The sequence below is a fragment of the Coturnix japonica genome, chromosome 4 (assembly GCF_001577835.2).
Source record: "Coturnix japonica isolate 7356 chromosome 4, Coturnix japonica 2.1, whole genome shotgun sequence".
NCBI lineage: Eukaryota > Metazoa > Chordata > Aves > Galliformes > Phasianidae > Coturnix > Coturnix japonica.
In genome coordinates, this window is record NC_029519.1 from 59940202 (window position 1) to 59957478 (window position 17277).

At 50.8% G+C, this 17277-nt stretch overlaps 3 protein-coding genes and 1 long non-coding RNA gene across 8 annotated transcripts in view; 1 reads left to right on the forward strand and 3 right to left on the reverse strand.

Annotated features, from left to right (window-relative positions):
• Positions 1 to 1205: 1205 nt before the first annotated feature.
• SLAIN2 (SLAIN motif family member 2) overlaps positions 1206 to 17277 on the reverse strand; it is a 39287-nt gene continuing 23215 nt past the window's right edge. For 2 of the 5 annotated variants that reach the window (XM_032444337.1, XM_032444338.1), the window contains 3 exons: positions 15079 to 15397; positions 13642 to 13644; positions 1206 to 1996 (listed from right to left, as the gene is read on the reverse strand). In XM_032444337.1, the coding sequence (XP_032300228.1) occupies positions 1783 to 1996; positions 13642 to 13644; positions 15079 to 15397 (536 nt within the window). In that variant the 3' untranslated portion in view covers positions 1206 to 1782. Of the gene's footprint in view, positions 1997 to 11018; positions 13645 to 15078; positions 15398 to 17277 lie in introns of those variants that run through there. The other 3 variants (XM_015862172.2, XM_015862173.2, XM_032444339.1) reach the window with 2 other exon arrangements.
• Positions 1994 to 3484, reverse strand: ZAR1 (zygote arrest 1). Its single transcript, XM_015862175.2, has 4 exons — positions 2723 to 3484; positions 2563 to 2655; positions 2419 to 2493; positions 1994 to 2337 (listed from the first exon to the last, which is right to left on the reverse strand). Exons 1-4 carry the CDS (start codon positions 3467 to 3469, stop codon positions 2194 to 2196), a joined length of 1059 nt encoding a protein of 352 aa, XP_015717661.1. The 5' UTR covers positions 3470 to 3484; the 3' UTR covers positions 1994 to 2193.
• Positions 2935 to 10450, forward strand: LOC107313703. Its single transcript, XR_004306996.1, has 3 exons — positions 2935 to 3023; positions 9612 to 9696; positions 10263 to 10450. It is a non-coding gene; the product is annotated as an uncharacterized LOC107313703 (long non-coding RNA).
• On the reverse strand, positions 3800 to 5408 carry SLC10A4 (solute carrier family 10 member 4). Its single transcript, XM_015862174.2, has 3 exons — positions 4994 to 5408; positions 4640 to 4850; positions 3800 to 4529 (listed from the first exon to the last, which is right to left on the reverse strand). The coding sequence occupies exons 1-3, from the start codon at positions 5371 to 5373 to the stop codon at positions 4014 to 4016; spliced, it is 1107 nt and encodes a 368-aa protein (XP_015717660.1). The 5' UTR covers positions 5374 to 5408; the 3' UTR covers positions 3800 to 4013.

Genomic DNA, 17277 nt, shown 5'->3' on the forward strand with positions numbered 1-17277 from the left:
TGCTCTTTTTGCTGGCTGCCACTTCCCAAATGACTCATTGTTACACAGCACCAGCAGCATGCCAAGCCCAGCTGTAGTACTGAAGGCTGTCTGAAACCTGGCACAATGTTTGACATCTTTAAGATGCACTGAGCGCAGTATTATCAGAGCTAACATCTGCAGAAAGCACCTTTCCATGGAGAAGCAGTGCAATGCTCAAGGTACCTTTGAAGAGCTGACAACTCTGCTGTTCTCTGCTTTGCATAATCACACAGGTCACCATCAGCGTCCCTTCCTTCTGTTGAACTGAGGAACCACAGCCCACAGTGCAGCATGTGCTGTCAAAGACATGACAGCAGTAAAGTGGGAAAGCATTCAGAACCGTACATCAAGCAATGAAATCAGTGGATATATTTACATTGGAGGAGCAACGCTCACAGCTACCTCTGCACTAAGAACAAGTGCAGCACAAAGGAAAGCCTGTTTAACACCATTAACTGCACTCCCCTTCCTTCACACCCCAGGACCTCGCAGCAGCATGTAGGGCCAGCCTGCCCCTGCTTCACCACCAAAGGAGCTCTCCTGAAGCTCAGCTGTGCTCCAGCACCAGCTGTGTGCTCTCTAAAGTAGCTGGGGGTGTCACAGTTCTCAGGTGTGCTGCATTTCCACTCTGATACTGCTGGTAACTCCACAGCAAGTATTCCTCAAAGCCCTGCTGGTGAGGAGTGCTGGATACATGGAGGAGCTGCTATTTCTGTTAGCTGCCCTAACACTCGGTGATGTGATACAAAACTGGTGTTGCTGTGGAAAAATTAGTGGTGCTCTGCTCATTCCTAGAGTGCACCATGCTGTTACAGTAATTAGCAAAGCAAGCATAAGTGAAGTCACTGAGCAATTAATTGCTGGTGATAGATTGTACTCCTACAGCAAAAGATTTCAGTAACAGAACTGCAAAGAGTTACTGCACTAAGTTCAAGGGATGCACTTAAATAACGCAGGAACTGACAGCAGGATGAGCGATGTCTGTTCTTGAGGAGCTCTAGCATTAATACCGCTCCCCAACAGGCAAACACTACCAGCAAGGACAGCTGTTACCTCCCCACCATCACCACGGCCTCTATGAGAGCAGCACAGACACAGGCAGCTCCTGCTGGTGCTCTGAAGCCAGTTCTTCTAAGCCACCTTAGAAGAGTTCTCCACAAGACTCAGTCCAGCGTAGTGCTTAATTTCAAAGGTAACAGCTTTATTTGCATTCTCAGGAAAGTACATTTCTCCATTGATCACCCATCTCCTTAGCTATGAGGTAGAATATAGTGGGGCACAGGTTTCCCTGAGTTGTCTGTGCAGGTGGCACTGCCGTAGTGTGCTGAAGTGCATAACACCGCTTAAACATCACCTCACCCTGGCAGCATAAATATTGTGTGTGCATCACCTCTAGCTGCAAACCCCATCCCAGATGGGCAGTGATCTGCTCCTCCATGCAGGAAGGCAGCAGAACCAAACCTAAGGGCCACTCCAAGCACACACCACCACGTGCACAGCATTTGGTGCAGCATTTTGTGCAGCATCCACAGGCTTGGAAGAAGCTCGGCAGATGCAAGTCATCTGGAGCCCTTCCTCCCAATAGCCACAAGTTTCCTTCCACCCGATATGTGTATCATCAACAACTCCCTCACCAGTGACAGCTGCCTCTGAAGACAAATTAAGACCACCCCAAGCAGCACGTGGCCCCAGCCTACACCACCAGCTCAGCCAGGCCCAGCCAGCCATACCAGCAGCATCCTGACTGCTACACAGTCATTCTCAGCCACTGTCCAGAGAGGAACAGCAGGGCAGGAGCCCTGGAGCACCAACGTGCACAGTGACTCTGCCACCTGCAGTGGGTGTCAGCCCGATGCCCAAGTGTTTGAGCAGGACGAGTAACCAGCGATCTTTCCTATCTGAGACCCCGCACAGCCTTGAGCTGCTGCAGCCCAGACTGTCACTAACGTGCAAACCATTATTTGTGGGCTCTTCCCTTACACAACTCCCAACATTTCAACACAGCCCTGTAAACCGGGCACAGCCCCACCTGACCAGCAGAGGCTTCATCAAATCTTTACTCGCAAGCTTTCCCAGCCACCCCCAAACAGCAACAGAAATCAACCTGCCGAGCCTGCAGTTCCCCGGAAGAGCCCTAAACAAACAACCCCCCCCATCCCCTCCTCCTCGTCCTCAGATGATGTATTTGAAGCTGAAGGTGCTGTCGCAGGACAGCCGCTTCCCCTTGCACCTCCCGCACAGGTCCTGGCGGTGCGGCCTCTTGGGGTCCACGTGGCGCAGCTTCACGGGGCAGGTGCAGCGCGTCTGCTTGCAGCTCTGCGGGGACACGGGTCAGCGGGGGGTGGGTGCGGGGAGCAGCCCGGGCTGCGGGTGTTCACCTGGCCGGTGTTTGTTTACCTGGCAGGTGATGTCCTCCACGCGATACGGGTTGTACGACTTCTGGCACGTGCGGCAGAACTGTCGGAAATAGACCTGCGGGGACGGGGCGGTCAGAGGCTGCGGGGGGCGCCGAGGGGCCGGGCGGGACGGGACGGGCCGTACCTTGTTGGTGCCCTGCACGCACCAGACGTAGGCGCTCTCCCAGCGGACGTTGCAGTCCTTGCAGTGGTAGTAGCCGTACTTCTGCTCCAGGAACTGACGGACACGGCCGTTACCGAGGCTGACGCTCAGCCCGGCCCCCGCCCCAGGCCCCGCTCCTCACCTGGAAGCGCAGACGGGCCTTGCCCGGGGCCGCCTCCTGCTTCTGGGGCGCGGCGGGCGGCTCCACCGGAGGCTCCTCCGGCGGCTCTTCCTCCTGCCGGGCTCCGTCCGAGCCCGCGGCCCCGCGTTGTTCCAGCGGAGCGGCCTCGCCCTCGGCCGGTTCCTCCCAGCTGGCGCGCACCGCCTCCGCCTCGCGCCGCTCCTCCTCGACGGCGGCCGGGGCCGGCGGCTCCCGGGGCTCTCGCGGCTCCTCGTTGAAGGCGGTGATGCGGCGGGACGCCACGGGCGAGTACACGGCCACGGTGCGGGGAAAGCGCACGGCTCGGGTGCTGGTGGTGGCCGGGCTGCCCTGCTCCTGATCCGGCTCCGGCTGCGGCTCCGGGGCCGCCTCGCGGGGCCTCGACGTGGCGGGTCCGGGCCGGCGTCTGAGCAGCGTGCGGGGCCCCAGGGAGCACTGCACCGAGGCGTCCTGCCGCGGGTTGACCTGCACGCCCACCTCCTTGGTGTTGGCCTTGCGGAGCCGCGGCGTCAGGTTGGGGTTCACCTGGGACAGGATGGCCTTCAGCTGCGCACGCTGGTAGTCGTCGAAGTACTCGGCCGCGGCCGCCGCCGCCTCCCCGTAGCCCGCCAGGTACCCGCCCCGCGGCCGCCAGCCGCCCGGGCCGCCCTTGGCTTTGGGCGGCGGGTAGCGGTACGAGTAGGGCGGGTAAGCGGCGTACAGGTAGCTCTCCATCGCGTCCTCCGCCATAGCGCACACACGGCAGCACGGGGGCGGCCTTAAATACCCCCGGGGCGGGGCCCGGCCCCACACGCCCCGACGGCGCCTGCCCGGAGCCGGGCCATGGGCCTGGGGCGGCCTGAGGCGCTCGGTGAGATGGGGGAGCGGTTCGGAGCTGCCTCCGGGCAAATAATCGGCCGCGAGCCGGGTTTGGTTTGGACTTCGCCGTGTATCTGCAGCGTGTAGCACGGCGCTTTATGTGGAGACATGCACAAGGTGACAGCACCTCGGCCTCTACAAGTGTTCTCATCCCACACCTGGGCAGATGGAGCCTCACTGCATGGAGAAGAGCTCACTGGGTTGTGTGGCAGCGATACTTTCTCCTCTTTTATTATTATTATTACTTATTTTATTTATACTTGTGAGGAACTACACCAGTGATGGCAATAAACACACGTCACTGTACGACGGGAGCAGCTGGAACAACAACAGAGTCCGGGTGAGCTCACCCGGCACAAGCAGGGCTCACACCACACTGCCACCTCAACTACGGGCTGCCACCATCACCACCCGGCTACAGCGCTGTCTGCGTTGTCTCTGTGGGAGCAGCACCGAGCTCCGCAGTGCTCACCGTGCCATAGGAGGTATCGGGCACCTCCTCTTCCTTCAGCTTCCTATAGGAGATGTCTGTGTCCTCCTCGTCTCCCAGCATCTCCTGCTTGGGGCCGTCTCTGCCGTACACCTTGTAGGCCAGCACGAAGAGCCCCGCTTCCGCCGCCTGGAAGAGCGCGTAGAGCAGGGGGAACATGTACATGCCGCCCACCAGCTGCGGGGGGAAGGTGAGCTTGAGGATGGCGGTGCAGAGCTGGACGTTCTGGCAGCCCGTCTCCAGCGACACGGTTCTTCTGCAGTGCGGGGGCATCCTGAACAGCGTGGCCAAACCGTATCCCAGGGCGTACCCCGTCAGCGGCATCAGCACGGCGATGGCATAGACTGAGGCGGGGATGTGAGCCAGCAGGTCGGGCCCCAGCATGGTGCCGGTCAGGATGAAGAGGATCACCAGGGTCACTAAGAGGGACCACAGCGAGACCTGGACACACACAGCGACAAATGGCACAAGGATGAGTTGAACAGCACAAATCCCCTCTGCCCTCGCGTTGTGCATTCAGAACCTCCGCAGCGCCCATACGGTGCCCTTACCTTGACCAGGATGTCGGCAGCACGGGGGTACCGGTATCGGATGAGCACCCCCATGCCGATGGGGAGCAGCGTGCTGCCCAGCGTCAGGCTGACGGCGCCCAGGGGCAGCAGCCGCACCAGCGCCGTGTGGATCCAGGGCCGGCTGTACAGCCACAGGCACAGCGGCATCAGGAGCAGCGCCAGCAGCGTGGAGGAGGCGGTCATGATGATGCTGCGGGGGAGCGACAGGTAACGGCGGATCGCGCCGGGGCAGGAGCTGTCGGAACACGCTCCCCGCTCCCTCCCGTTGTAGGATCGGGGTCCCGGAGCCGAGCCATGCGCCGTGCCCGACCCGCCCCGGCACCCGCTGCCTACCTGAGGGTCATGTCACCGTCGACGAGCACCGACATGAGGTTGGAGAGGTTCCCCCCGGGGCAGCAGCCGCACAGCAGCACCGCCACGGCCGCCACCTCGTCCAGCGCGAAGATGAGGGCGAGCAGGAAGGCGACCAGCGGCATGGCCACGAACTGCCCCAGCAGCGCCAGCAGCACCCCCACGGGGCGCCGCAGCTGCCGGCCCAGCTGCCCCAGCTCCACGGCGCAGCCCAGCCCCAGCATGGTCACGCACAGCGCCAGCCCCACCAGCACGCTCAGCCCCTGGCTCAGCGGCCGCTCCCCCAGCGCCTCGCCGGGCCCCGGCGCCGCTGCGTCGTCGGGGCGGCCGCCCGCAGCCGGGGGCTGCTCGGAGCCGGCCATGGCCGCAACGCGGGGCCGCGGGACCCTCGGGGCTGACGGGCGCCCGCAGCCCGCGCCGCGCTCCGCGCCGTCTGCCGCCGCTCTCGGGGCGGTGTTTCGCCGCAGCCCCGACGGCCGCCAGCGCCGCCCCCGGCCCCGCCGCCCTCCTCCCGCGGGGGCAGGGCCCGCAATGGATGCGGGGGGGGCAGCGCTGCTCGGGGGGCACCGCGCTGTGTACGGGACTGCGGGATCGAGGCGCCCCGCGAGGATCGGCCGCCAGTGCGAGGGGAGGAGGGGGCGGCAGATCGGGGCTGCTGAGTGCCGGGCCGTGCGGGGTCAGTGCTGAAGGAGAGCACGGGATGAGTCAGCGGCGCTGGACGGCCCGGTGGGACCCAGCTCTGCCGCTCATCCGTTCGTATTCTGTGCTCTGAGCTGCCGGCCAAGTGCAGCGCAGGGCCGGGTTGGTTATATGGGGCTGAACGTTCCGAACTATAAGTTTGGAACACATTTCTTCCTCGTTGTTCCATCTGTTGAAAATCGGGTGAGCGGACGGATGGTGAGGGCAAGGGGTGGGATGGAGAGCAGCCACTGGTGCACGGTTTGTAACCAGAGTGAATAATATTGCCTCCCACTACTCGCAGAAGGGGCCTGGCTTCTGCAGGGCAACGTGCATCCTGCCAGCACTGCTGACCATACTGTATGGGATGACCCAGGTACTGTATGGGATGACCCAGGTACTGTATGGGATGACCCAGGGCTCCTCGCTGCTCGTTCAGCACAGCGCATGGAGCTGCTGTTGGAATGCTTTGCTCTTGTGAGAAGCAGCGTGCCCTGTGCCGGTCTGCACAGCAGTGATGGGAGTGTGGAGAGGAGAGGAAAGGCCTCCAGCACAGTGAGACCTGTGTGTTCATTGCTACTTATGACATAAATCTGGAGTGGTTATTTCTTGTGGCTTTGGAGAGTTAGGAATCAGAACAGGAATATGCAGAGACGTTGGTGGTTTTGATGGCTGTTCCATGGCTGTATTTGTGCTGGTAAGGCCATGTTGGCTGGTGCTGGGGTAAGCAGGGCCTTCTCTGAGAGGGTGGCTCTTGTTGCCTCTTTCAGGGGGGGGGGTCACTCCTTTTGTCACCCCAGGACACTGGTCAGGACGTGCTGATGGATGGGCATTGCTCCTGCCCCAAACCAGTCACGTTATGGGCAAAAACCAAGAGAACCAGATGTGTTCATTCATTGCAGTTCTGTCCCTCAGACTCTTATTCCAAATCATAGAACCACAGACCTGCTTGGGTTGGAAGGGATGCTAAATCCCACCCAGTTTTACCCCCATGCTGTGGGCAGGGCTGCCCCACACCAGCTCAGGCTGCCCAGGGCCCCATCCAAACTGGCCTTGGTTGGGATGGGGCACCCACAGCTCTCCAAGCTCCACGACCTGAATGCAGCAGCACGAGCTTCACTGCTGTGCTGTGGGTCTCCTTTGTGTCCCCGTGTCCTGCTGCATTTCCTCTGCGTGGCTGCGGGCAGCTCCTCCCATTGAATCACAGCCCTGCTGAGCGATGCTGTGTTAGCAGCCCAGGGCAGGAATTACTGTTGAAATGAACTGTGCTGTTGTACTTGATGTGCCCCATGGTTATTTTTAAGGCACCTCAAGCCCGTTAATCATCAAACGAAGCACTTCAGGACTCAGGTTGCCATGTTCCAATATTTCACCATGAGGACTGAGCGTCCTAACTGCGTGTGACCCACCTTCCAAATCCAAGAGGCAGATCCCTTTGCCAGCCATCCCATTACAGGCAGGCTCCTGGGACAAAGGCTAATCCTGCAAATGGATTCTGATGGACGTCTGCTTTGGCAGCTGTTCCCCTGCAGCTGTAAAGCAGATATTGGTGGTGTGCATTTGGAGGCTGCCTTGGTAACTTTGGTTAGCAGCTACATGTTGCATGTTAGATACCTTTACCTGAGTTTACATAGGAAATCATTCCTCTTCAGGCACTGCCGCCTTCTGTTGCCGTCTGAGATGTTTCTTTTCATGTGGGAGCACTATCAGCATCATGATGAAAGGCGTAATAAAATAAATGACTGGATGACTAATGCACGTCTCGGTGCAGAGGAGCTGGAATTAGCCTTGTGCCCAGCCAGGCAGGAACAGGGGACGACGGAGCTGGGGCTGCCTCTGAAGCTCACCCCTGGGCTCAGGGCCAGGCATCCTCCTGCAGGCACAGCTCTGCCTTTGCAGGACTCTGCTGGTTGGATATTAGGAAGAACTTCTTTACAGAAAGGGTAGTTAGGTGCTGGAATAGGCTGCCCAGGGAGGTGGTTGAATCACCATCCCTGGTTGTGTTTAAGAGCCGTTTGGATGTGGTGCTCAGGGATATGATTTAGCAGAGGGTTGTCAGAGTTAGGGTACTGGTTAGGCTGTGGTTGGACTTGATGATCTTCAAGGTCTTTTCCAACCTGGGTAATTCTATGATTCTGTGATTCTATGATTCATTTCCTATGCAGGAACCTAATCCAGTTAAGAGACATAAATCACATGAGGTGAAGCTCATAAATGTCATCTTGTACCTGTAAAATATGGGCTGTGGTTTGGTTTGGTTTGGCCAGGTCAGAGTAAATGGCACTGAGACCACATCGTCCTACACAACAGTTTGAATGTCAAAAGATACAGGAGTGAATGTAAAGACTCCTGCAGCGCTGTTTGCTGAATGGAGTGTTAATTTAATTGAAGGGAGACATCCTAAAGACAAATAAATCCCAGCCCTCTGCTGCCAAAGCTTTCCTCACATTGGCGATGAGCCCATGGGACGGGTCAGCATGAGCAGCATTGCTCTGCCCCACGTGGCACAGAGCCCTCCTACAGCAAGGCTGCTTAAACACGGAATAAAAATGATCTTTGTGCCACTGCCAGCTCCTTACAGAGTAATGAAAATGGATATCTATGGGGCTGATCAGCACACCAACAAAGCAAGGCCAGACCACAAGCCAGGTGTGCTGTTATTAGATTAAATCCTCATTGATTTACAAAGAAATCTCAGGAGAATGGGAAGAGATAAATCTCTCTCATAATGGGAAGCTCTTAGAGAGTGTTGTACGCTGGTCCCATAACAAAGAGCCGGGTGAGGAGATTGAGTGCATGCTCAATGAGTTTGCAGATGACACTGAACTGGGAGGAAGTGAGGATCTGCCCTTATAGGTAGGGCCTACAGAGGGATCTGGACAGGCTGGAATCAATGGGCTGAGGTCAGTTGTACAAGCTTTAGCAATACCAAGTGCCAAATGTTAATTAACATTTAATTAATTAACTCAGTTCTGGTGTCCTGCAGCATTCCTGTGCCTGGAGTGCAGCCTGGGCAGTGCCGAGCATTGATTCAGGCCTGTGTAAATGGCAGCATAGATACAGGAACCAAATCTTAGTGCTAACATTTTCACCAATCCACCCTCACAAAAAAAGAACCGCTGTCAACTCTGACATTTCCCACAGGCATTACCTGCTCTGTGACATTTGGTCTTATAAGCAGATGTTGGCCAGATTTCCATTCGTAGCTCACCCCGCTGCCACAGATGAGGGGCTGCCCACAGCTGTCCCTTGTCTCTAAATAGCAGAGCACCCATCCCTCCCTCCCAGCCACACGGTGCTGACAAAGGGCTGAGCCCCAGCAAAATACATCGGTGTCACCAGCAGCGTGTGGCAGAGCAGGGAACAGGAGGGGGGTCTCCTGCAGCTCAGTGTGAGTGATTCTGTGATCCTGAAGCCAGGTGACAGCAGTGACACAACGCTGCTGCCACTGACATCCAGGCACTGCTTGAAATGGAACCGGGCCAAAGGGTTCCTAATTCCTTGGTATTCAAGTCTGCTGGAGCAGCACTAACAGAGCTTGTGTCTGTATTAGCCTGGGGGTAGATGAACATAAAAGACTTAACCTTGTGCTGGGCTCCACATCAGTGGTAAGAGTAGAGATGCATGGAGAACCCAGAGGCTAAGGCAGGAGCAGAGGGTTCGCCCAAGGTTCCCCAACCCCTTCATCCCCATAAGGCTCCAAATGGCAGCACCTGCTTCAGTGAAGCTGCATTTCTGAAGGAGGAGCATTGGGAAGATTTGTCATGAGCTGCACCTGTCCTGCCCAGCCTCATTCTGATAAAGAAAGCTCTGCTCACACCCCAGACCTGGGGCTGCTTTTTTTTATATGTGATGGTTTCTAGGTCCTGTTCTGAACTGGAAGCTTTCTAATAGCACTTGGTCTGTTGCTTTCCCTCATCAGCATTATGGCCACCGCTGGAGCACACTGTGAGTGGAAGCAGCAGTGGGGTGGCTGAGCTGTATTAACCTGGGGCTAAAAGAGAGAGGTGAGTAAAGATCCATTGGGTATTGGATTGTGTGTAATTGGATGTATGGGTTGGTGGTGCTAACCAAAGGGAAGCAATGCGCCTAGGAGAAATGCATTGAGGATGGTATCATATAGTCATTTGAGGTGGAAGAGGCCTTCAAAGGCTTTCTGTTTCAACTGCCCTGCAGAGAGCAGGGATTAATGTAAAGGGGACAGTGGTGTATAGAATGACTGTGTGAGACATTGGGACTGGTGGCCCTATTGCAAAGTGAGCAGTTCTAGGGAGTGAGCGTGAGCCTGAAGCAGTGCTGGCTCCTTCCAGTTCCTGACCTGCAAACCAGGGGTTAACACGAGGCTTTGGGAGGGAAAGGTTTCTTTGCTGTGCTGAAGTTGTGTGTGAGGCAGATCCGGCCTCACCTTCCTGAAACAAAGCAGTGGTCAGACAGCCTGCAGGTGTCAGCCTTGTGCCAGAGGATGGCCGACGCTTAAGAGTAAACGGTAAATGCAGAGATTATTATAGAAAGAGATATGGGAAGGGCAACTGAATTACCTGTGACTTTAATGCTGCCCTGTGTTTTCCTGAAGGAACACGAGGGAAACCACATTTGATCCCTGAACCAAAAGGTGAAGGGGAGGAGCAGCTCACGTCCAAGGGGCAGGAAGAGTGAAGTCAGCTCCACTTCAGCAGGTGAGCGGCCTCGGGGGAAACATTCTGATCTGGATGTTTAATTACAGACCAGGGGACTACACAGCAATGCATGGCGAGTCTCACTGCTTGAATTTCATTGTATGCATCATGCTAGGTCTGCTTACCATATAGATGTAAGTCCAGCTTAACTATTCTAATGCTGATGTGATGAAAGGATGGCGTTTGTGTAATGGAAACAGGCCTGCTGAACCTGGCAGCTGCGTTCTTGCAGAGGGTGGTGGTGAATGAAATTCAGCTGGTGACCAGCCATGAATGTTGCCCCTCAGGGGTCAGTGCTGGGGATGGTCTTGTTTCATTTCTTTATTGATGATCTGGGTGAGAGGATTGAGTGCACCCTCAGTGCCAATGGCATCCTGGCATGTATCAGGAACTGTACAGCCAGCAGGAGCAGGGAGGTGATCGTCCCTTTGTTCTCTGCTCTGGTGAGGCCACATCTCGAGTGCTGTTCAGTTCTGGGCACTGTTCTCACTGCATGAACTGCAGGGCAGTAGCTGATGTTCAAGACTGAAGAAGTGAATACAGAGGGAGAAGAAAACTCAAACAATCCAACAGAAACCTCTTAAGAAAACCCTATAAATACAAAAAGAATCTATAAAGTTTGCTATACAAATAATGATGCAGGCAGTGCTTTGTGGTAAGAATATTTTATATATATATTTTTACACTTTAACACTTACAAAAAACATTCAAACACAAAAAAATTAAATAACTTTGGAAGCAGAATGAGCCTTTCTGCCCACATACATACAACAATTCCGAGCTGTTGGCACAAAAAGGAATCCACATTCATAAAACCCTTACTACTATATCAAACATAAGTTAAGTAAATCATAGGCACTAGTTTATCAAATCCATATTTCCACACTTCTGCAGTAAATCTCTAAACACGGAGCCCCATGATTTCCTGATATCGATAAACTGGTAATGCACGAAGGCTTTTAGTAAACAGATAGTCTGTCTTTTCAGGAAGCGTCTGTTGTATTTCAGGGGGAGTAGAACGGCAGAGAAAAGAACGTGTAAGAACTGAAGCTGAATTTACCCAAGTAATGAATTACTGAAGGAAACTTACGGAACGGTTTGATGCAGCCATGGTAAAACCCCAGTGTTGTCATCTAAACTGACTTTCAAAGTTTCAAAGTCAAGCAAGGTGTTTAATAAAACCCACCAATGAAAAATAATCTCTCTTTAGAATGAAGCGGCATTGCTTTGTAAAATGCTGACATGTTATAATTCAGTCTTTGATGGGAAGGGGTGCATTGGATCTCTTCTACTTAACAGATACATGAGACGCTTAATACTGGCATCCGCTGTCTGTGCCAGCAACACAAGGCCAGGCTGTTTCAGCAGGTGACTTGTGCAGAAATCTCACAGAGTTACAGTATATCTGATACCAATTTCAAAGTCTCAGCACAGATCTTGGTCTGGAGTGCGAAGTCACTCAGCCATCTATACTTGCCTACAGCTGTTTGAGTAATTAAGAGCTGCAAATCAATCTCTGCTACTTTCTGTTTGGCTTCTTCCAACACAAGTAGTATTGCATGGCTTTTTATCCAGGAATATGTGAGTGTGAGCCTAAAACTCAAGTGTGTGAATTTCAGGGTTAATTTTTCTCTTCGTGGTGGGAGTCAAAATACACCAGCGGTTCCAAGCTCAGGTACGTCAGGGGCTGAAGGCTTCTATTGCCTGATCCAACTCTTAGTGTCTGTCAGTCATTGCACAAAGGATACCACTCACATCTCATTATTTCATCGACTGTACATCCAACATACTGAAAAAGCTTCAAACAAAATCCCTTCCATTGAACTCGTCCCACCAAACACAACCTTAGTTACAAGTGTTTGTACGATGTCTTCTGAAACAGAAAATGATGGTTCAAATGCTAATTGTATAAATGAGTCGTTTGGAGAGAAATGTGTTAGAATAAGTCAGAGCCACAGGAGAAATCTCAGAGCTTGTAAACAGACATAGCAGGTTTCATACTCTATTACCAGTAATGTAAGATACACATATGTAAGGCAAAGTACATATTTAAAACACACTTACTTACATGGGAAATATCTTCTGTAAAAATATTTACAATTTAAAATTAACCAATTTAAGAAATGGATGAAAGTAAAAAAATAGGATACAGAAAACTCCCTCATACCATGGAACATCACCTACATGGAATCATTTGGCATCAAGAGTCAACTCATTACCTTAAAGTTTGTATGTTACAAGTGCATAGTTGTGTTTCCTTCTCCTCTATCAGCATTTTCAGTCGTGTTCCAGGCTGCGAGCATGGTGCTGTGGCATCAGAACAAATGGACGTTACTACCTGCTTCATCCTGCATAAGGAAACCTGCTATAAAAAAAGTTTTCCCCAAATAGTGAGCAACGTGTTAAAAATGTGGCTACAACAGCAAAGGCCATCTTTCCTGAGCCGGGAACTTTAAGGTCAGAAAGATTGTACAACTGATGCTAAGCCCTTTTGGCAGTCAAGCAATAAGAGCATGTAAAGCTGATAAATCAACACAGGAAAGATGCAATCTATACTATTGCATCTGTGTATGTCTGCTACATTCAAACCTTTAATGTTAGTATAAGCCATGGCTACTCCTTACTGTCCTGCCTCATCTTCCAGAGTAGCTTCTGATTCTTCCTGAAGGATGCACGTACCACTTTCCCCAACAAGAATCTCATCTAACTGTTAACAGTGATGTTTCAATAGCACTGTAGCAGTCTGCAATCAGAATATAACGCTGCCTTGTTTCAATAGCGTGTTATTTACCAACCTTTCTGCTGAGTTAAAATAGGTTGAAAACCAAGTTTTGGAAAATCTAAGTGACTGCTGTTCTTGCTGTTTTTCAAGATGGGCGTTTCTTTGGCATTTGTTATGTTTCTGCCCAGACATTGGCCACTGTCATAAACGCTCAAATTGACCCATTTTAGCAAGCAAGAAAAAAAACCCACAAAACGTAACTGAGAGCAACCTAATGTGAAAGCGATTGTATGACCACCAAACATCTGATGTTAGATGTCAGTAAAGTGCTGCTTTATAATCTCTGCCAGCTTGTGCTAATTAGAGACAGAGAGGTCTGGAATTTATACAAATCCCAAAGTCACATCTGAACAGTCCGTAGGCTCAGCTGTGAGTTCGCCTGGTGAGGAAGCATCCATGAGCACTGGAACTTTGCATTAAGCTCTGCAGTTCAATAGCAGCCATCTTTCCAACTCTCGTCTTTCACGTTGCTGTAGGTTTTGGGAGCAGGTAACGATCTAAAACAGAACGAGGTATGTTTCAATTTCATATGTAACAGCTGAAATCCCCATCCACAGTACATAAAAGCTTAACCATTTTTAGAGTAAAGTAGATGTTTTACTCATTTGCTTCTCTGCAGTACAGTTTATTTAACATACAAGCCAAAATGTTTTTCAGTTTACAATCTTGCTAATTATCCCATCAGAAATCTATCCAAATAAACAGTCAGAAAACATTTCCTTACTGTGCTCTGCAAGAACACAAATGTAATCTCCTGCCATTTAAAAATGACTTTCGTTGTTTGGTTTTTATATAAGCAGAGAGATCCTTGTTTAGAGTCTTACGGTTTCCTTACATCAGAATCTCAGAAGTTCATTGATACTGCACTGCAAACAGACACTGCACGCTGTACCTACAGCACGTACAACAGCTGTGTAATAAGTGAAGCGCTTCTGAGGCCAGCTGGGATTTGGACAGCTACACTTTGCTTTCCTTAAGAAGTTTCTGTCCAAAAGCCCCATGCTGTTTATAACATCACGTTTCATGCAGCTTATGTAGCACTAAACAGTCCATACTGTGAGTCACTTCTTGTTCCCTGCTCAGCACTCAAAGCAGAACAAAACTGCTCTTTATGACTGTTTCATCTTTCCCATGATACTGGAGATAACTGTTCATTCTTTCTGCTTAAGGAGATTCTCAATATTCCTCATGGATGACTATGGGTGACTACTTCCTTACGTCAGCTGTCTTCCACTTGACACCTTCACTGAAAACACACACTAACTTGGCACTAAAAGCACATATTCCAAGTTATGCACCATTTCCTTCTATTCTCCTGAAGACAAACTGACCGTGTAAGCTTCCAGCTCATAATTAGCTTCTCTTGTGGTTGAGGGTAAGTCTTTGCCTTCTCAGCCCACACTGTGATACTTCTTTCAGTACCAGTATCAGTGATAGAACTAGAAGGAATGGTTTTAAGCTGTGTCAGGGGAGATTCAGGCTGGACATTAGGAAATATTACTTCTCGGAAAGGGTGGTCAGGCATTGGAATGCACTGCTCAGGGAGGTGGTGGAGTCACTGACCATGGGAGTGTTCAAGAAACGTTTGGATGTTGTGTTGAGGGATGTGATTTAACTGGGAAGTATTGGTAATGGTTGGACTAGATGATCTTCTAGGTCTTTTCCAACCTTGATAATTCTGTGATTCTTTAGTTTGGTATCTTTCATTATTCATTTCAGCTTTACCCACCTTCCAGCCCAATTCAAGAACCCTTTTCTCTCAGTTTTGCTTCAAATCCCTTTTGAAAATACTTTACATGGAGGTTTCCATTCCTGTCATTTCTCAAGACCTTCAACCAAACTAAGAAGTGCAGGGAGGAACAGCACAAATACACAACATACAGCAGTCAGTATTGCAAACTGAACATCTGGACTGCCCTTCCCACACTCACCTGCGAACAGGCTGTGCAAGTTTGCTACGAGGCACTGGGATGCCCCCTGTGGAAGGGGCACTGGGTCTGGGCAAACCACTCCTCATCCCCGCTGTCCCTGCCGGCCTGGTGAGGGTGGTGCTGTTAACGCTGCTGGCAGGGCTGGGCAAGCCTGAACTCTGAGCTGCGAGAGGCCCAGGTGAAGAACTGCTGTGTGTCAGCTGTGTGGCTTCCAGAGGAGCAGCAGAACCAGGTCCGTGGTTACTAAATGCTTTCAGTGGTTGTCGCAGAGCGAGGGGAGATGGTGCTGCAGGTGAGCGGAATTTACTTGAAGAAGGTACTGGAAAATAAAACGCAGAAGTTACTTTCAAGCTTAGCTTACAGAGTAACTGACATTAAAAACAGGCAAGGATTTTATGTGAAAATTCAAACAACACAGAATGTATAATGGAGTACAGCCAATCAAGCAGCAATGAGAAACAGGAATTCAGATGTCCTCTTTGTCATGGTTTTGATATAATAACTAGTGGTCCCTTTACCTACTATGAATATTTATCTGTATTTAGGGGCAATGCCAGTAGGGCCCTAACCATTCTGTCCATCAAGCCAGAAGAAACAGAGGTGTAAATTACCAGATTTACTTACAATTCAAACTTTAAATACTTTGTTATCAAAGTTAGTTAGTATGTAAAATGCAGGTCTTTATCAGATCCTCCTTGGGTAAGGTTAATAAACCAGTGACCATCTATTTATAGGTTTAGACTTAGAATTCAAGGCTCTGTACTAGCCCTTAATTCAAGGTTCTGAATTTTCAAAGACAGGCAGCAATTCATGACAATTGATCCTTGCAGCAAAATACTGACAGTATTTGAGTCCCTCAATTCTTTATGAGTATCAGAAATATTTTAAAGATACACATAACGTATCAGTAAATAGATTTCCTGAACTCATCAGTCTTCTTAATATTTGAATGGGATTTCACCAGCTCCTCAGCCTGACTGGGGTGTGATTTGGCAACTGCTGATGTTGGACAATCAAATCAATCAGAAAAAAAGAGAAACCAGGCTGACATTTAGTGACCTCACATTAGCAATTCTTTTTTGACTAGGAAATCTCTTTATGCAGAGGAAGGTGAGTTCCTCTTTGACAACAGATGTTGTACTTAAGAAAGATGGCCCTTCACACAGCACTTATTATCACTGTACAAGACAGATCCACTACGAATAAAAAGAGTAAGAGAAGAAAGCAGTAATGTTAGGAACATGATTTCCCATATGGGGTACAGAGAAAGTGGTAATTTCCAGGTTACACTGCAAAACTATTCCTGATAGGGCTTGATAGAAAGATTAATGTGTACGTTACAGATGTGAGTTGGATTCAGTTCCTTTTGGGATTATCCAAGAGGGCCTTCCTACTGACAGTAGAAAGCATGAGGCTGTGCATAGGAAGAGCTAACAAAGGTGGTAGAGATGTTAACAATACGACAATTGGTTAAGTAGAAAGGAGAATTAATAAAAGCCCTTGATGTCAAGCTGGACAATGGATTACAGAAAGCATTAACAGCAGAATGATGGGACAAGAATGGCAGCAAAGTGCTCCTAGAGCTACAACAGATGACATATTAGAAGAGGTTTTATTTGAATGTGAAATTGTCAGCAAAGTTGGTGTAATTAAATCAGCAATTACCAAGAGATTCTACAGTCTGAACAAAGGGAGCTTTCATCACTAAATTCCTCATCACCATACTTGGTGGAACTCAAATACAGCACCATGTTAGCAACTAACCTACTGAATAATGCCAGCATATAAACACTGGGCACAGCATTAGGGGCTGCTATGGACAGTACTGGCTGCTAATATGCATAATGGGAAAAAGGTTCAAAAGCACTAAGTGCAATGAAGACTTGTAACTGAAGGAAGTCGGTTGTTTTTCCAGAGAAAGTGAGTATCCAGGTGTAGTGGAAATGCAAGTCATGGCCTGGAGCCGTGATTGAGCACCTGGTGGAAAGGCAGGGCTAAACCAGAGAGCTCAGCTGCATGCAATGAAGCTGAATGACCACAAGGGGTGGAGCCAGAATCCACCTCTTCCCAGACCTCATTTAAGGGTTGGCAGTAGAGATGAGGGTACCTTGCTGGAGATCCCTGTCTGCTGGAGACCTTCTAAAGGTAGGCTGCTCTTTTCTTTCATTTCCTGTAGCTGCTGTATTTGTTCCTTTTTGC